The 20,753-nt window shown below is 34.7% G+C and overlaps 1 protein-coding gene across 1 annotated transcript; it reads right to left on the minus strand.

The window, feature by feature from the left end:
* Positions 1-2,055: 2,055 nt before the first annotated feature.
* LOC131942345 (uncharacterized) lies at positions 2,056-2,637 on the minus strand. Its single transcript, XM_059302167.1, has one exon. It carries the CDS (start codon positions 2,635-2,637, stop codon positions 2,056-2,058), a length of 582 nt encoding a protein of 193 aa, XP_059158150.1.
* Positions 2,638-20,753: the final 18,116 nt, after the last annotated feature.

Raw genomic sequence — 20,753 nt, forward strand, 5'->3', positions numbered from 1 at the left:
CATTTTAAATAGTCCTCATTTCATAAGCAACACTTACTAAAGAATTTTATTGCCATATTAGGTGGAAAATGGCTTCACTCCAAAATTGTTTTGTACTGTAAATTAAATAAACAAACATGAACCTAACGTATTAAATAATTTAACCGATACATCACTTTATTGCTTGTGTAGTTGATAGCGACCTAGAAAATGTATCTTCAACGATCAATAAAAAATTTAGACAACTGGGAGTTAGCGCAAGGACCACAATATCAAAACCTCACGGCTTTGTATTTATAATTATGACGTAGACGGGATTCGGCTGTGAGGTTAGCTGTTTGAATTGACGATTTTATTTACTTTTATGGACTTTCATTGCTGTTTGGCAAGATGATTGACGTGTTACAAGCTAGATTTTATTGGACTTTTAAAAACTATATCAGGCAGCTAAAACTCAGGTAGAAATGTGTGTTTATATTGATGTTTTTTAAACGTATTCTAAGGTTTGCTTAAGTTAAGGTTGAAATAAAATATCAGACTATATTTGGTTATGGTTGTTCAGATGGTGTTTTTATTAATCGTTTTTATACTAATTAGTATCCGGCATTCAAACTAATGTAACAGTTGACGTCTGGTTAATATTAGGTTTGACTGTACTGTTCTGTTAGAGGATCTTTTCGTTTTAATCGATGCAAGAGTGCAATTTTGGTCCAGGTTTAGATTTGATTACATTTACTGATATGTATACCCAAAAAAACAACTGCTTTAATAGTTAATAGTTTAATCTAATTTCACTCTCTCTCTCTCTCTCTCTCTCTCTCTCTCTCTCTCTCTCTCTCTCTCTATATATATATATATATATATATATATATATATATATATATATATATATCGATATATATATATCGATATATATAAAAGCAAAGTGGGTGATTTTTGTTTTGTTTGTTTGTTAAGCATACCTATCAGATTAGGTACTTGCAGTTAAGTTGTAGGGACATTGCTCTTGCCAAAGTTTTTCTGTTCACTCTCTTTTTACGGGAAAATTAGAGTTATTTCAGTAATCGAGTTTGAAGTGACAAAGAGCTGAACTAGAATGACAGCGGCTTAAATAAACTATACATTTTTAAAAAGTGCTGCAATTAGATCGACCACTTGATGATGCGATAAAAAATTGATGTTTGATAAGGAGATAGCTATGGTGACGTCGTAGGTGCTGCAAAAATATTTGGTTTACCTTTGTGACGGGAGACATATGTGTGGGGGTTGATAGGCTATAGATAAGAAAGGTTACTATAGTCTTTAAGTGAATCAAATCCGGACGGTTTCCGGCGGCCCGACAGGGGGCTGTTTAGCCCCCCAGGCCTTCCCTGTCTTCACTATAGTGCCTTCGTTCGTTTAATTGAGTGCAAAAGAATATGAATAAGTTGGGGTACTCTAGTCGTCTACTAAGCTGAAAAAACGCGGTTCTGTTGGCGCCCCAGCCTAGTGCGATTTGACACTCTAAGCTCGACTGTAAGTATTTTGCTTTTATGTTTGCATTTGTGTCTACTTTGTGTTTTGGTTGGGTTTGCGTTTGTGTTTGGGTTTGTGTTTGCGATGAATTTGGTTTGGTTGGGTTTGCTTTTTTTGTTTGTGTTTTTGTTTGTGTTTTCTTTGTGTTTTTGTTTGCTTTTGTGATTGGGTTTGTGTTTGCGTTTGTGTTTGTGTTTTCGTTTGTGTTTGTATTTGTGTTTTTGTGTTATGTTTGAGTTTTTCTTTTATTGTGTTTTAGTTTAGTTTGGATGTAGTTAGGGTTGGCAATGCCGGGTATATGCTGATTACCTAACACAGATATCATGTTCCTTTAGAGATAGGTTTTTCACAGGGGCCAGTGTAGGGCCTGGCCGGAACGGCTAATATATATATATATATATATATATATATATATATATATATATATATATATATATATATATATATATATATATATATTTAAAGAAAATGATCATTATACTTAATTGGTCAATTAGCTGTGATTGTTCAGATTTTCTAATTTTTAAAAACTAAAATAGATTTAATATTCAACAATACTAGTTAGGTAAAACTGGAGATTTCAATGTCATTGACATACATATCACTTGGACCAATCTCAGGAAGTGTATCGTTATATTTAGCCAACAGAAGCAGAGCTTCCTGCAGAGCGTTGGTACCGTTTGTGACTAGAACTGTGTTCTCTAGACCCTCTGTCCAGGTTTGATCAAAAGACGAGAGTTTATAAAACGGCGGGTTGTCAATCAGCACATGCGGGATGTCCATTAGCACAGACAGGATGTGGCCATGGAGACGGTCAGTTATGACGATTCGTCCACGCTGTAAAAAGTTGAACCCTGTTTGAGCTATGTTGAATGCGTTGTCTAGGTCCGTTATACCTTTGTTTGAAGGCCATTCACCTCTCCAATCTAATACGTGAATTGAAATCCCACTGATGGGCAGGGGTGGTAACTCGTAGTTAGGAGACTCGTTGTCTTTTCTTCTTAGCCAAACGATATCGAAGTACGGAGGCAACATTCGTGGGACGTGTCCAATACCAAAAGCCATGTCTGGAGCTAAGAACATTTTTACACCTTTAAAGTTTTCTTTTGCAATAGCAAGAGACTGCTTATCTCGTATGAACATGGATAAATTGGTTCTGTTTGAGTACACCTGTCTGCAAAACTCTAAATGGCTTTTGTAGTTCTTGTATAGCCAAATACTCTGAGATAGAAGAATTATTTTATGTTCGGGGAAAGTGTTTAGAATTTGTTCCCGCAATAAATCAAATTTATAATAGCCTACAAGATTACCCCCGCCATGTAATAAAATAACAATATCGTTGACTGGGTACTTTTTACTTATGGCAACTGCTCTTTGTAAATATTTATCCTGAGCGCATTTTTCGGTTTCACAATAAAATAAAATTCTTTTCTGAAGTTTTTCGATAATCATCACCTCGCCCACTGTTATCGCAGAATCACCTTTGTTTTCGTGACGTGGAATATCCATTAACATAACATACGGGGCTTGGCCAATACTATTACTCAGCAAGTTAATGAGAATTCTTTGACTTTCTTCAATAATTTGGTTGGTTTGTGTCAATGTTTTTGCAAGCAGGTTGGTGCGGAATGAGTTTTCAAAATAATTCATTGGTGGTAAATCGGCAACTTTTTCGTTCATTCTTGTCTGTGTCGATAGATTGAAATGTTCGTGAGCGTTTATTTTTTCCTTTATATATGTCATCCCTGGGACGCCTTTATTATAATGTATCATTAAAGTTGAACTGCCTACGATGCATGAAACTATAAAGACAGTCACTGTTATTGCTGAAAGAAAGATAAATGAAAATAAGTGACAAATAAAAGGCAGACTTTTCAATTTTTGAAAGCACTCTGGCTAATTCAGTTTGGTTAGATCAAATGGTTTTTCAATAAGTGAATGAAGATAAAGAGACAAATGAGAGAAAGGGAAACTATCCAGGCTCAAATTTTTAAGGCAATTTATTTAGATTAAATTACGTCGTACATGTTTATTAAATTTGTTATTTATATTGTTTGATCCAGTATATTTTCTATATTTTCTATTAATAATTAAAACTTTAAAAAATGTTGATTTTGAAGCGCAGAAAAATAAATATAGGCCAAAAATTTGGAATTAACTAAATCATTTTCTTTTGAAATTATGTTTCGTTACACATTTGCTTGTCTATTTTAATTTAAATAACTGACGATGCAAATTACATGTGTAAGGTAATAAAAACGTGTAGTAAAAAAGAAGGAAAATGATGTGCTGTTAATAATAGAGTGTAACTGGCTTTGTAAACAAGTTCGTCAACGTAGATAATAACAAAATATTTACCTCTATATTTTCTCTTTTTGTCGCCTGTCGTCACCCCACTGTGTAGTGTATTTGTCTGATGTCTGTCATACACATAGAGACACAGTCCAGCCACAGTAACACATAGACCAACAAAGTTCCATGGAGTTGCCTGTCGCTTGCCCAGCCCATACAACATCACCACGACCAGCAGCCTCTTGAATATGTTTGCTATTGAATGAATGACTACGTCCATCACCTATGTTATAAAGACCATCAAGTTAAAAAGAAAGCAAGTTATGTAGCCAAAGCAATTACTATATTTTCATAACATTCTCAAACAAGATCAGTATAAATTTTCAAATTGCCTGCGAGTAAGTGTTCCTATTAATAAAAAAATGAATGTTAAGGATATACTGAAGCGATACCCCATTTAAGTGTTGCACTCAGAACTTTTTCTCCATATGGGTGAATGTTAGAGGACGGGGTGGAGTTTAAAACACTAGTGAGGGGGAAGAGCGCACTTAAATATATGAGGAGGCGAACTATGGTAAATTATATATTTTTTATATAAATAATATTTTCATCCAGTTTAAGAAGCGGGCAGTTGATGTGCTACGGTAAGGTGAGGGGGACAGTTACTTAATAGAATCTCCGCTCCATTTAGACTATAACGGAAAGTTTGGAAGCGGGGATGACGATTATTGGTCAAACGATCACCTCTACTTTTGATCTGGCATCTAGTCTGGTCTGGAATCGCTAATAAACGATGGACATATACAAAAGCTCTTCAGGAAAAGAGCTTTCGATAAAGAAGCTTTTATCAAGGCGGAAAACGAGGATCGTTGCTTACACGCACTTCTTCCAGCCGCGTTTGTTTACCGAGTGTGAGTTAGGGATCCATTAAAGTTGGGAGATCTCAAGACCTCTAGTCCGGGATCCGAGCTTGAGGCTTTCGTTTTAGCAGTCGTAATTTCTTCCATTCGATCACCCCGTACCTAATTATGCGTTTAATCAAACTAAAACCATAATAATTACCTTCAATGCAAGATTCGTTGAAATATACGTGTACATGACATGGGTTAGACATGAACCTAACAAAAACCCACTCATGTGTGTCCAATCTATTGCCGTCTTAGCTTTTATTGTATAGATTACAGCTACAGCAACAATATAAAGTAGCCACCACACATATTTAGCTTTGGATTGCCGGAGACAAACTGCCGAGTGTGTAGAATCTGGTCCTTGAAGTTTCTTCAGTGTCACGTTTCTGGAAGCCAGAGCAATATTTGAGATAAACGCCAGAAATACGCCAACAAAAACTGAATTGTTGGCTGTAGAGAGACCTGTAAAATATGCATTTTTACCAAATTACCCTCAAGACTTGAGCTTCAAATTTCGATGGGAGAGCATATAATCGAAAAGACAAAAAGTTATTTACAATAAGGAAATATGTCTAATTATATTATTTACTTACCTTAAATAAAAATATAATTTACAAAACAACACGCAGATCCACAAAATTAGATTTAATTCATTCATAACTTTTTTCAAGCATTCAAAATAAACAAAGTAAACTGCTCAGTTGAAATTCAAATAATAGTCCTGAATACTTTAGATAGTTTGAAACCTTTCAAATCAAACACCGAGGTTAAGTTTGTGTTTGTATAGTATTTGTATCCATTGTTTTTTGTTTTTGTTTTTTCAGATAAAACGCATTTGACTTCTACATAAACTATTTGATTTTATTACAAAAACAGTTTTGTCTTACCACAGAACATCAAAGATCCCAAGATCATCATTGGCATGGATACAACAACACGAAGTCCTGGCCCCCTTTCGAAGACAAGCACTTCAGCAAAACACATAAACACAGGCTCTGTTAGTTTGATCGACAGGGTGATAGCGGCCTAAACGTAATGGGAATAAAAATTGTAATTTCTATGTAGTAGATCTGAATGTGATATTGAATTGTGTGTATATAAATAAAAAAATTCAGTTAAAATACTTGCTTCAGTGTAAGCCATGCTGTAGTTGACGGCCATAGTTGCCAAAGTATGAGATCCAAGTAGAATCAAAGAATAATTTGTTTTGTTCCAAGATTTTATATTAAACGTCGCTATACTCGATAAACACTGAAAGTAAAAACGTATTGTGTGTGTATATATATATATATATATATATATATATATATATATATATGTTACGGTCAAAGCCCGAAGTGCGGCCAATGCTAGGATTGGCCGGCCAATCCGCGCATTGGCCGGCTCTCTTGGCCAAAGCCCGAAGAACTCAGCACTAAGATCGTATTTTGTACATTGGCCGGCCAATGCGCGCACTGGCCGGGACGTACTGGCCAAAGTCCGAAGTGCTTGTATAGCATTCTATATGCAAGGCGACATGGACCAAAAGGGCCGTCAGACCATGAGACAGACATAGCAGATGGCTGTCAAAAGAAAAAAATGTAAATCCATGTTAGTTTCCATATATGGGCGCTCGATAAAATAATTACTGAGGAAGAACTTGAGAACATTGAACATGAAATAGAGGTTGCCATAAATGCAACGACATCCTCAGCTAACACATCTACTGCCGTGGCGGAACGCCCAGACCAGTTGCGTGACAATAATGTGGCCAACAGATTCTATATAGTTTGTGAAAAACATTGTAGTGCAGCTCATTCTTTTGGATCCTGTGGCAACGATGTCCATGCTATTTGTGGAATACCCAATGAAGCAGACGAAGGGTACGGAGGGAGCATTACCTGCAGATTGTGTCACATCAAACACAGGTCAGCAGCTCATACTGGCTTGCAAACTCAAGGTGCTAAGATGCTTAAAACATCAAATACAAAATTTAAAGATGGTGAAGTGGATGAAAATCTACGCATTCGTTTTCCAGATGTTGACAGAGGTCACGGTGATTCGCGAAGCGTGATTGCAGTTGTCATGAGCGTCGAGGGCGGTTTCTACAAATTAGGAACGGAACATGGTGTTCTAAAACAACTGTATGCTAGAAGTGAGTTTTAAATTCTTCACGAAAAACTGCTCTTATTGTCGTCAGTTGGCACTAAGGAAAAATCACTACGAACCATCGCATCTTCACAATCATTGACTGGGGGCCAAGGTTACACTCCCTGCAATTGCACAACTAACTGCACAACAGATCGCTGCAAGTGTAAAAATAACAAGCTGTTATGTAATTCTAAATGCCATAAAAGTTCAACTTGTTGTAACAAATGATGATATTGATAGATTGAGACTATAGTACAATAAAAAATTTAAATGTTTCTGTCATTTACTTTAATTAATAATCAATAAAGACTTAATTTCATGATCCTTACGGCATTAAAAAAAAACCAAAATCTGCTCATGATCTTCTAATTTGGACTTTGGCCGGTCATCCCTTGCCAGATGATCTTCTAATTAAGACTTTGGCCGGTCCACCATGGCTAGTCTGCGGATTGGCCGGCCAAAGGCCGAAATCAAGCAAAGTTTCGGACTTTGACCGACCTATGGGAGGCGATATTGGCCAATGCGCGGATTGGCCGGCCAATCCTAGCATTGGCCGACTTCGGGCTTTGACCGTAATATATATATATGTTACGGTCAAAGCCCAAAGTCGGCCAATGCTAGGATTGGCCGGCCAATCCGCGCATTGGCCAATATCGCCTCCCATAGGTCGGTCAAAGTCCGAAACGTTGCTTGATTTCGGCCTTTGGCCGGCCAATCCGCAGACTGGCCATGGTGGACCGGCCAAAGTCTTAATTAGAAGATCATCTGGCTAGGGGCGACCGACCAAAGTCCGAATTAGAAGATCATGAGCAAATTTTGTTGTTTTTTTATGCCGTAAGAATCATGAAATTAAGTCTTTATTGATAATTAATTAAAGTAAATGACAGAAACATTCAAATTTTTTATTGTACTATAGTCTCATTCTATCAATCGTCCCCTCAGTATTATCTTGTTCTAACTACAAATTTTGTTTTTTTCGAAAAACTCGACCCTATGATGTAGAAAAGCACTATGTTCAATCTCCACTTATCTACGTGACTCTAAGTCATCTACTTCCTACCAAACTTTTCAATTTCACATTGTTCTAACTACAAGTTGATGCATTTGGCCAGTATAATCTTGTTCTATGTCAGTTTTATAATATGATTCTGTTCTAACAGTATATAATCTATATAAAATTAACGCATAAATTTTCCTTGGATACGCTAGAATTATAATGTTCTATGTCCGATTCTGCCAATGAAATCAGCTGTTTAAGTCATGTGACTTGTGCGTCGTTGATCAAAATGGCGGCGTGTGAACACCTTTTAGTCGATTTTGGTTGTCATGCAAATAAACTGACTGAATTACCAGATCCTGAATCGTAAGTATATTTATCTTTTATATGTTGTCTTAACTGTGTTATTTTACACATATTTAGTTCAAAGTTTGTTAAAATATCTTAATTAATAATAGGCCTAATATCGTTAATGTATACCGTAGTATACGCCTATACTAATTGTATTGTTTAGTAGTATAGTAGTTTAATAGTATCTGTAGGGTTTACTTTGTATTTATATTATCAAAATCATAATGAGGAGGTGTTCCAATATATGGATGATGAAAACAATGTCTTTGTTACAGATCAAAATGTAAAGTAATTCATTGTTAGTAACTTATTAGTCTTAGAACCACGAATATAAGTTTATTCCTGGTTTTCAGTTTAGTATTAGTGTAGCAGAGGGGGGTGGGGGAAATAAGTCCTTCTGTTTTTGCACGTTGTACTGATGTAGTCTATCTTTATTTCTATCCACAGAGAAGTGCGAAAGAGAACAATAAAAACAACAGAGACCTGGTAATGCAGTGTCAATGATATGGGTATTGGCGCTGCCTGTAGTCAAGTTGCGCAGCATCATTATGAGAAAAGAAACAGTGTTTATGTATATTCTCAATATTCAATTACAAGATTGGTTGTTTTTGAATTAGGGAACTGTGTATATTGTGTAAAATTAATACATTATTTTAAAGCTAATTCCTGAGATTTGCATTTATTGTATTAATACTTTAATTCCAGTTGTATCACAAGGCTGGTGGCGTGGTGTGATCCGCACGTGACGCCATTTAGAGGGCGACACCAATGTGAAAAACACTAAAATTTACAGTCAATATAATTCTTTATCCAGTTAATCTTAAAATAAAATTATAGGGTAGAGGGGTGACACAAAACCAAAAATGTAAAATTGTAAGAGGGTGGAGGGTTGACACCCTCAGTTACCACACCGAGTGTCACCCTAACTAGACTCGCCACTGACTAAATCAAATTATGTTAATGTATGCAGATAACCCAAAGTTACAGAATAAACTTTACATTTTAATGCACAAACCCACTTATAAAAAACACTTAGAAAAGAAAAGCCTGAAACATCTCCCAGTATACCGGAGTTTACAATTCAGTCGAATAAAGTGGGCTCCCTAATTTCAGCAGAAAAGAAGAAAGATTTGAAAAAAATGATGCCCTACATGCCAGAGATTGACAGAAAATTTATGGCTACTCTTTGTGGCTAGTTATCATCTATTTCTAAATTACAAAGCCTTTAACAGTACGTTTTTAAAGCACTGTCGGCGAGTGTTATTTTTGCTTAAACTGTTTTGACTATAAAAACAAAGTTTATGTATTTTCTCAATATTCATTATTACAAGTTCTTGTTATTTTTGTTATTTTTTTTTTTTTTGTTTTTTAAACGGCGCATGGTGTAGAATTAAAACATTAAAATCTATTGAACCTATCTATTGACTTGTGAATTCATTTTATTAATACATTAAATCAAAATTCTGTATGCAAAAGCATACTTACAACTTAAAATATTACTTGTTCTGTAATGTAGTGCAAAAAATATTTTTTGCACATTGCGGTAATCAAAAATATGAAAGTAAAGACCGGAAACAATAGGATAGAAAACCAGAAGACATTGCTCATACAAAAAGTAGATGATACTTCTAGAAAAGCTATTATAACTGCCTAAAAAACACAAAATTTGACTTAGAACATTATACAATTTTTGAAACCTGATCACTTTCATCGTATTTTGTTCTATCTCAAAAGTGAAAAATAATTATTATGGTCTTCTAATGGTACATAAAGTAATAAAAATAACTTGGATGCTCATTGCTTAATGCCCTTTAACATTTTATCTAAAAAAAAATTAATTGGAACAGTTTAAATATAAGAATCAGACCACATGAAACTTCAGATGCGTTTTTCTCAAAACTACATTTTGAGAGATAGAACAAGATAATACTGGGGGGACGCAATATCATCATTTGTTACAACAAGTTGAACTTTTATGGCATTTAGAATTACATAGCAGCTTGTTATTTTTACACTTGCAGCGATTTGTTGTGCACTTAGTTGTGCAATTGCAGCGAGTGTAGCCTTGGCCCCCCAGTCAATGATTGTGAAGATGCGATGGTTCGTAGTGATTTTTCCTCAGTGCCAACTGACGACAATAAGAGCAGTTTTTCGTGAATAATTTTAAACTCACTTCTAGCATACTGTTGTTTTAGAACACCATGTTCCGTTCCTTATTTGTAGAAATCGCCCTCGACGCTCATGATAACTCCAATCACGCTTCGGGGATCACCTTGACCTCTGTCAACATCTGGAAAACGGATGCGTACATTGTCACCCACTTCACCATCTTTAAATTTTGCATTTGATGATTTAAGCATCTTAGCACCTTGAGTTTGCAAGCCAGTATGAGCTGCTGATCTGTGTTCCATGATTTCTTGTTTGTTGTGACACAATCTGCCGGTAATGTTCCCCCCGTACCCTTTTTCTGCGTCATTGGGTATTCCACAAATAGCATGGACATCGTTGCCACGGGATCCACAAGAATGAGCTGCACTACAATGTTTTTCACAAACTATAAAGAATCTGTTGGCCACATTATTATCACGCAACTGGTCTGGACGTTCCGCCACGGCAGTAGATGTGTTAGCTGAGGATGTCGTTGCATTGATGGCAACCTCCATTTCTTGTTCAATGTTCTCAAGATCTTCCACAGTAACTATTTTATCGAGAGCCCATATATGGAAATATATATATATATATATATATATATATTTATTTATTTATTTATATATAATACAAGCTTTTGGAGTTGTTAAAATGCTGCATTATTTTAGAACCCAATATAAATATAGAATTATGCACATATAATTATTAAAACAAACGCTGATAATAACATTCCTATGAATTAAAGAACATTAATAATTATTCTAATAATTAATGATATTACTTATTAACAATTAATAACTAGCACATTAATTATTCCTTACCTGCGTACCAGTTAAAACCAGAGCAGCAATGAACTGATATAGACCCATATCACCTCCGCCAGCAGATTGTACAAGACGGTCCATGAAGAGTTTACCACATTTGTGGCATATGAAGTCCAACCAACAAACACGACCAAGGCAATGATGCACTGTAGTGGCGAGATAACCGGACTAGACATTCTGGAAATTATTATTTTTTTTTGTTGTGTTTGATTATCCATTTGAGTTTTTTTTTAAAGGAAAGACATATTTCAGAAGTAGGTAAAAGTTAACTTAAACTTACAGTATACGTTACAGTATATTTCTGAATGCAATTAATTTAATAAAGTTTTTCGTCAGATAATTGTTTAAATTGCTGAATAAAATAACGCTTATAATAAAACGAACAAAATTGCTTACCTGTAAACGTTTTTTTAAATCCCGTTGACATCCACCGATCCCGTTACTAAATTTACTTTTCTACCACGCAAACAACCACACGAAGTACTATAAATATAACGTTTGTTGTAACATTGAAACCAAAAACGTTTGCATGTACATACGACCTTATCTTTCAGAGACTCGTTAACTTACATGATAAAAGTCATTCAAATTAACGACAAGCTGTCGTGAATCGTACTCGTCAATCGCTATCATACAACCTTAATGAACACGATCTATATTTTTAGCAACACCTGGTACGTATCAATTTTGTGTTAGGGGGTGATTACACAATATGTCAAGTTTGTATTTTTTTAAGTGAAATAAATTTATTTTACTAATATTTATTTTTAGAGTAATAATTTAAGAAATAGAGAGCAATATCTTCATATATAGCTGAGAATTATTTAACCATAAAAACTTCTGGTTTACTCTATGTGATATAAGCTGGGTTAATGATGAACTTTATGTCTGTATGTCGCCTATCCAAACTGAAATGAACTATTATCACTTAGCCAACACCAAACTATACATTGAAAGCATGAATCTATGTTGTATTTCTTTAGAAAGTAATTAAAACAACTCGATTTTATATGATTTTGTAAATTACTTTTCACGACATGGTTACATTTGTTTTGCAAAGAGTTAGAACTCAACCGTGAATGGTAACTAAAAATTAATTGGATTCTAAAAACTTTTGTAGACGTGAGTTAAGTTACAAATGTGGACAATGATTTGTATTTATTTTCTTAAATTGAATTGTTAATCTTTTGCTTCTATAATAAATCGGGAGTGATCTCCCTTAAATTTTCTCGAATATTCTTATATAACTTGGAATATAGACATGATTTTTAATTACTTAAACTTTTAAAAATAGAGCAGAATCTCATAGAAAAAAGAATTGAGCACCAAGCGAACACAAAAAAATGTGCATAATAGTGCGCAATATTATTAGTACTTTATAAATTTACATGCGTTTTTTGAGAAATCGGAAATAGCGTAAATTAGTACTTCCGGTCAACGGAAATTACTCAAAATTCGATAGAAGATAGAGAATCAGATATTTTACTTAAATGTGAAATTTCATTTATCTATCTGAAATAGTACTCAAGTTATAGGCTTTTGAAAAATTCAAAGTAGAAAAAGTACGACTTCCGGTTATCGGAAATCGCTCAAAAGTTGATACTGATCTACGATTTTGATAAAATACTTATATATGAAATTTCAGCAACCTAGCTGTAACGGTACTCAAGTAATCGTGTTTACACACACACAGACACAGACAGACAGACACACAGACATACGGACAAGATTGCAAAATTATGTTTTTCCGTATCAGTGAGATGTAAAACGTCGAGATTTGTAAAAATCTCGATTTTTTTTGCACGATTACAAGACTTTCTCTATTCTTCGTATATACGAGAAAGTAAAAATGGGTGTCCGGTCATAAACCCCCTGGACAAAAACCTCCTGGACATAAACCCTCCGACATTAACCCTCTGGACATAAACCGATTCGCGACATGAACCCCCTGGACAAACAACCCCCGCGATATAAACCCCCTGGACAAAAAATCCCCAATTGAGGTTTAAATAACGAAACACAAAAATAATGAGAACCAAAATTAACAATTAAAAACAAAACAAATATTAGAAAAACAGTGTTTTATTATAACTTTAAAAAGAGAGATTGTGATCAATGCCTCGCAAATCTAATATATAAAGTTCAATTCTGTATGTAAAATGTTTGTTAAGTGTAATAGGTTTGTCGTGGATACTTTAACGGATTTAAGTGTTAGATTATTATAGTGCTCATGGTCTAAATTTGGTAGTTAAAAAATGACTATTTAAAGTCTTTAAAAACAATTTTCATTTTATATACTTAGAAAAATAATTTTCAATTATGAACATTACATTAAATTTTTAAAAAGTGTATCAACGTTTATAAAATTTCTAAAATTGAAAGATATTGACTACACAGTTACTTCCCTTTAAAAAAAACCATTAAATCGGGGGAAGAAAGAATTTACTTTTTATTACTTTGTTTTGTGTTAAGAAAAAGAATAATTACATAATTAGCGGGGATTGATTAAGTGCAATGTCTTTGGTATTTTTAATACTGCCTTTTATTTATTCTATACACTGAACATACTGTACACTAATTATTTTTTTAATCAATAACATTTAATAAGCCAGGTCCTACAAATCCTATATGTTTATTTCTTTCCATTTACGGATAAGCTTGGAGTATTATAATTTTGTTCACTAAATTAAAACAGGCGCGTCCGCCGTCGCCCCTGCACGGTTCGATTTGGCGCCCTGTGCTATCATGTGAGCACTATGCTGCATAATTTGGTTTTAAACAGTGCGATATACTATGGATAAGAAAGGTTACTATAGTCTTTAAGTGAATCAAATCCGGGCGTCCTCCGGCACCCCGACAGGGTGCTATTTGCGCCCCGGGCCTTCCCGTGTACGCTATGGTACCTACGTTCGCGAAAGTGAGTTCAAAAGACTATAAATAAGTTGGGTACTATAGTCGTTTACTAAGTTGAATGAGGCGGTTATGCCGCACGTCGTCATGGTGCGATTTGGCGCCCCAGCCTAGACTGTGGACACTTTGAGTTTATCTTTGCGTTTGTGTTTTCTTTCTGTTTGAATTTGGGTTTGCGTTTGTTGTTGTGTTTGCGTTTGGATTTGGATTTGGGTTTGGGTTTGTTTTCGTTTGCTATTTTTCTTTGCGTTTGTGTTTTCGTTTGCTTTTCTTTGCGTTTGTGTTTTCTTTGTGTTTGTGATTGTGTTTGTGTTTGCTTTTGTGTTTTCGTTTTTGTTTGTATTTGCGTTTGTGTTATGTTTGCGTTTTTTTTTGGTGTGTTTTGGTTTTGTTTGGTTGTGGTTGGGTTTGTGTTTGCGTTTGGATTTGTCTTCGTTTGCTTTTTTTGTTTGCGTTAGTGTTTGTGTTTTCTTTGTGTTTGTGGTTGGGTTTGTCTTTGCGTTTGTCTTTGTGTTTTTGTTTGTGTTTGTTTTGTGCTAGTGTTATGTTTGCGTTTTTTTGTGTGTTTTAGTTAGTTGTGGTTAGGGTGGGCAATGCCGGATAAATGGTGATTACTAAACACACAAGTTATGGTCCTTTACAGATACGTTTTTCAGAGATGCCAGTGCAGGGCCTGGCCGGGACGGCTAGTACTCTATAATCGTGGGCTCATTAAATTTTAACATCAGTTGAAATAAACAGTGACCTGAATTTATCTGTGTACAATCTCTAGGGTGGCAACATCCCATATTCGACTGGAAACTTCTGTGCCAGCCTTCAACTGAGTTGTTTGATTTTGGCATATGGTCTTCTGCACGTGTGTGCATCTTCCACATATCAAGCGAAAATAGGTTGTCTTCGCCGTCGACGTTAGTAGTCCTCAAAACAGTCTGCACACGGAATTGCTTCTTGGGGGGAAAATTTACGATAATTTATTAAAGGCATAACTAGTGTTTTCATGGCCACTAAACCAACACAGGTAGCATTCTGAGCTTGAGAGCAAATTTTACTATCAAGTTGGGAAAGTTGTTGAAGACCAGAGTCCTGTATTTTTCTGGCTAAGATGGAAAAAGCATCCTTTTATCTCACACTCTTTCAACACATTTTATCACAGCCATTTTAAAGCCAATCATAATAGAAATTGGTTGCAGGTTTGTATTCATGACCGTTAGTTGCTGTAAGAGTGATGCGTATTTTTACTGTGTTTCGCGTTTTGAAGTAAAGCATAAACACATGGAACAGTCCCTGCATTGACCAATGTATGGACTGTGAAAAGTTATATAGCCTATATATATATATATATATATATATATATATATATATATATATATATATATATATATATATATATATATATATATATATGAATAAATATATAAGTGTAGATTGAGATTTCAAGTGTGTCAATAAATAAACTGTTATATGTATTTTAGAGTCACTAAGGTTATTTTATCTAAGCACGCCACAGACTAACTACATTGAACAAGATATATAAATAATACTATATCTCAATAGTCAATCTTTCGTTCTTTCTCTATTTATCTCTCTCTCTCTCTCTCTCTCTCTCTCTCTCTCTCTTTCTGATAGCAAATGACATAAATTTAGGCAAGGTTGCAGTAAAATGCCAAAGCTCCATTATGACTTCAAAATGCGATGAAGAAAAAAACACAATGCAAGCGATAGTGTACATGTCTTTACTTTAAATTCAAGGTGGTAAACATTAGCTTTATTCATAATAAGGCTTAATTTTTCCATCTCCTAAAATGTACATAGTGTCTGTACTGTTGCTTGTGTAGTACGCTCCAAGACTAAAACCACTTGGGCTCATCACAAGAACATCACACAGAGATAAAATAAATTGATCTACTATGGTCCACTTGAAACCATCACAGGCATCGGAGCCACTTCGCTGTCGGTCTATATGCTTGATTTGAGCTGCATATTCCAAGAAACGTTTACCGAAAAAATTATGTGAACGGATCCTAACATTGACGTAATCAGAAGCTACGTAAAACATGGCGTCTCCTTTTGTATCTTTGGAAAGCATGAAATTATGTAACATTGGCAAATCTTCAACAGTAACAGCCGTGAAAGGTTCATCATTTGGGTTTGTTGGATTTTTACCCACACGTACATGTGCACAGATGAGGCTTGCGTTACCAACATCATACAAAGATTTCAACTTCGTCGCCGGACCATCATTAACTGGAAGTACGCCTTTTTTCTTGAGAAAAGTTTCTCCAAGAATTGACACCAGTTCCGACATAACAGTAGGTGTTGGTAGCATGAGTTCGCCCCATGCCCAGTGAAATCTACCTCGCCTGGTTAGCAGACCGTTCCACTGTTTAAAAACGCTGGAATATATAGGGTTGACACCAAAATAATCAAACATGTCGATATTAGTTCTAAGATATAAGACTCTCTGTGGATACATCGCGTTGAAATCTCCGGATTTTAGACTCACAGTAAATTTCAGCCCAGTTTTTGAATTCATTTTATATATGGTGTTATCTTTAATGGGTGGGTCAAGATCTGGAGGTGGCAACCATTGTACTTTGAATGGGGCAAAGAAGTGTGTAATGTCACAAGGACTACTCATGATTATACTAAAACGTCGGTTGACAAGCCTAGAGAGGACGTAAAGAGAAACGATGGTTCGCTGTCGGTCTCCCAATCCCCCACACATATGTCTCCCGTCACAAAGGTAAACTAAATAACGAGCCCCCTTGCTTGAGTTTGACCAAGAAAATGTTGGGGGCATGATTTGAGGCTGGGTAAGAATTGTTTTTTTCTTCCTTTGGTAAAGCGTTGAAACTATCTTAAAATTACTTTTTGGAGCTTTAGCGTTGAAAAATACCGTTGGCCATGTTTCGTGTATTAATGTAAATTTGTACTTGAATGTTGTGGTGGGTACAGTAACCGTGGTCTTACGAGACGCATGTGAGTTTAACTTAACCTCAAGGGTGGTCGCTTCTGGCGTTTTTGTGGTCATTCCTTTCTTTGTAGTAGCTAACGAAGGCGTAGACAATGTAGACTCGAAATAACGCCGTGTTGTACTCATGTCAAGAAATGAAGTCAGACTTTCGCCATGATAATTCTTGTTTGAGGTACTTGACATCGTCGTCTCTCGTGTTCCAACATTGACGGTTTCCTTGGAAACGAATCTTAAATAAATTGTTCCCAAAACAAGGAACACAAAAACTATACAAATCAGCTGGATCAAACAATTGAAGTACTTGTTATTCTAGTGAATAAAACATTCAAACATGTTAGTTATTGCTTAATAAATCACATTATTATTATTTCTGTATTTCAGAGGTTAGAAAAAAAATATTCTAAAGTAAATGTCTAATCATAAGTCATTGTTAGATCCTATTGGTTAAGTAGGTACAATGTCACTGTTTTCTTTGGCGCAGGTGTAAGTTCATGTGTAAAATGTAAGTCGTTAAATGTATTAAATAAGTGGTAAGTATACAGTATGCGTGCATATTGTGAAACCATATACTTACTATGGCTATATAAAATAAAAAAAACGGGTAACGAACACTTGAGTAAAATAAAACGAAGTCTTAATTATTGGTTTATTGACTACCGAATGCTGGTAGAATAAAAATACTTGAATCAGGCATTTACTCCTGCTTTCAACTTTTCTTCTATAGCCGTATGAAGACTGATTAAACTAGACGACGATCACGTGACTGATAAGAGCTCTCATCAAGAGGAAAGAGTATTAACGCTATTACAGGTTAACAGGTACAACAGCATTAACCCTAGCACGCATCTTCACTACGCTATTTGTGGTCCATGTACGAGTACATATACGTGTCTTTGAAGAAGAATTTCCATTCAACTAATAATCAGGTTTTTCTTTATAGCTAGGCTTATAATAATATATCCATTGTATTTATGTTATAAACGTTATGTGTTATGTCAGTTTTTGGTGGATTACCTGAAATTATGAAATTACTTACACTAGAGTTCATTTTCCGACAAAGTAATCCGTTGATTTGTAGCATTACTCTTTTTATAAACTGTGAATATAAGAAACGTGTATGTTATTTCGGTTCAATGAATCTGGGTAACATGCTTTCTTTAATTACAACACCATGTTGTTTTCAAACGAATTCTTCTTTTATTGTAGTTTTTTGGACATTTAAATTGTTATTTCCTAGTTCAAAAGAACGCTTTTATTATTAACGTTTATTAAAACCGATGTCACAGCGTTCTGTCTTTAACATTATAGAATGCAGACAGGTCTAACGGATACGAAAACATTTTAAGCCAAGGAGAAGGGATAAAAAAAAATTTCTATAATCTTTTACAACTCCTTAGTGACGGAATTATAAAAAACACTGTAATCTTTTTTATTTACGTTTCTACTAAAAATAAAGTTACTATATATGTATTTTTAACTGTAAAATTAAACCATGTTATAAGTAAAAGGCCAGTGTGTTTTAAACTTGTTATCAAAATCCCTATTTCTTTTAGGTCTATTACCCACAAATACTTTTTAATTACACACATTAAGCCACCACAACGCAACACATCTTTTCACCCCTGGAATATATATATATATATATATATATATATATATATATATATATATATATATATATATATATATATATATATATATATATATATATATATATAATATATTACACTTACTGATTGTTGAAGAGAACAATACAAAACACCGACTATCTTGAAAGAATACGTTAAGAGAGGTTTTGACTTGCTCAAAAAATGTACACGTAGTGACTGTTTCTGCAATCGCCGTTGTTGTATTGATTCCTTTACACAAAAGCCTTTGTTAACTGCTTCCACTGCAATAAAACCTGTCAGCAAACTACCAGTTATGTCGCTTAATGTATGTATTGGCAGATAAAGTCAATTGTGAGGGTCTATCTACAGTCTCAATGTAGGCAGTCGATTAAAATCAACGATTTATTCGCCTCCGCTACATAAGATAACGTCTAATTTACTGGTGTTTGGTTGAGTCAGTCTTCAGGGTTTGGCGAAGAAGCACACCGGACTTTTTACAAGCTTTTATTTAACTCACTTCCTCTGTCGTCAGTCTGTCGTCAGTCTGTCAAGATCGAAACGCCCGTGTGAAATTGCAGGCACTTTTAACTGACATATACGGTTCGTAGTTGGTACGTGGGTCAAGACATAAAGACAATGCATCGTGACTTTCAATTTGATTTAATTGGTCACCTAATTAATTTTTTATGAATTAATTAAAATTTTGACCGAATTAGTAGGCAGTTCTATCCACACGCGTCATCACGGCCGTCTTGGGCGTGGAGCGAGTGGGGCTCTACGTCACAAGCGCGTCATAACGTTCAAAGATTTTTGTTCTATGATATGAGTTCAGCTTGTTCTGGCAATTTTCGGATTGTAACAAACACGTCAGTAAATGTGACACGTATAGTAAAACTATCATATTATTAAAGCAAAACTGTTTTTTTTCAAATTGTATATCATAAATTTGTTGCTACACTATATTGTCTTAACATGCGTCTAACTCGTTAATACTAAAAAGTATAAAAATAATAAACACATAAAAACATTTATAATTACAAGCTTTTATAAATGCACTAAAAAGAAGAAATAATGCAATTTTTATTAAATATAAAATAATTTTTAAAAATATAATAAATCTGCTGTTACTTTAAATATGAAAAAAATACTTTCTTTAAATATATTAATGCACTACTATTTATATTACTATAAATAAAAGCGTGGGCCACTATAATAATAAGTATTTAAACAAGCGGCCCACGCTTTTATTTATAGTGATATAAATAGTAGTGCATTAGTATATTTAAAGAAAGAATTTTTTTTATATTTAAAGTAACCGCAGATTTATTATATTTTTAAAAATTATTTTATATTTAATACAAATTGTATTATTTTCTTCTTTTTAGTGCATTTATAAAAGCATGTAATTATAAACGGTTTTTTTTGCATTTGATTTTTTTTATTTGCTATCTGAAATTGTCAATGCCGACGACAGAGCTACCCGCTACCGCCAATGACAGTTCCAATAAGAACGCGTGACAGATTGACATAGTAATAGAGTGCGCCATATAGAGATAATACGTATCTTGAATGTTCTTCTTTCTTCTTCTTCTTAGTTCTTAATTTTAGTGTTGGAAGGGATCCTCTCCAACACAATTGGTTATGCAACATTGAGGCCATTTAATCTGATTTCAGCCTGCTTTTCTTTTTGAATTCGCTTCTATAGCCTTTGTCTAACCAAGAAAAAAACTATAAGGCAGCAGTTATTTGATTTTGGAGTTGTCCCTCCTAGAAGAGTGACTGTCCCCAGCTAACGAGCCTCATCTGCCCGAGGTTTAAATCTCGAGACTTCTTGGCTTAGCAACCATGGGCTCTACCGACTCGACCACGCCGACCCCTGTGATATCCCTAAATCGTGGAATCCTTCACGTTACAGCACACGTACTCTAGTAATCGTGTCAACGTCACCTATAGAGGCGCGCGTTGATCCTGTATATTTGTGCTGTAGGTATATATATGCTGTATAGAACAAACTTTTTATGTCAATATCTTTGCCTAGTAATTGATTTGTGACTGTCATGGTAGTACATCTGTGATTTTTTAAAAATAGTTTTTAATTCTTTTACGCTATGTTGA

Source organism: Physella acuta, unplaced genomic scaffold (assembly GCF_028476545.2).
Source record: "Physella acuta isolate Inbredline_101_S28 unplaced genomic scaffold, ASM2847654v3 ptg000035l, whole genome shotgun sequence".
NCBI classification, from domain to species: domain Eukaryota; kingdom Metazoa; phylum Mollusca; class Gastropoda; family Physidae; genus Physella; species Physella acuta.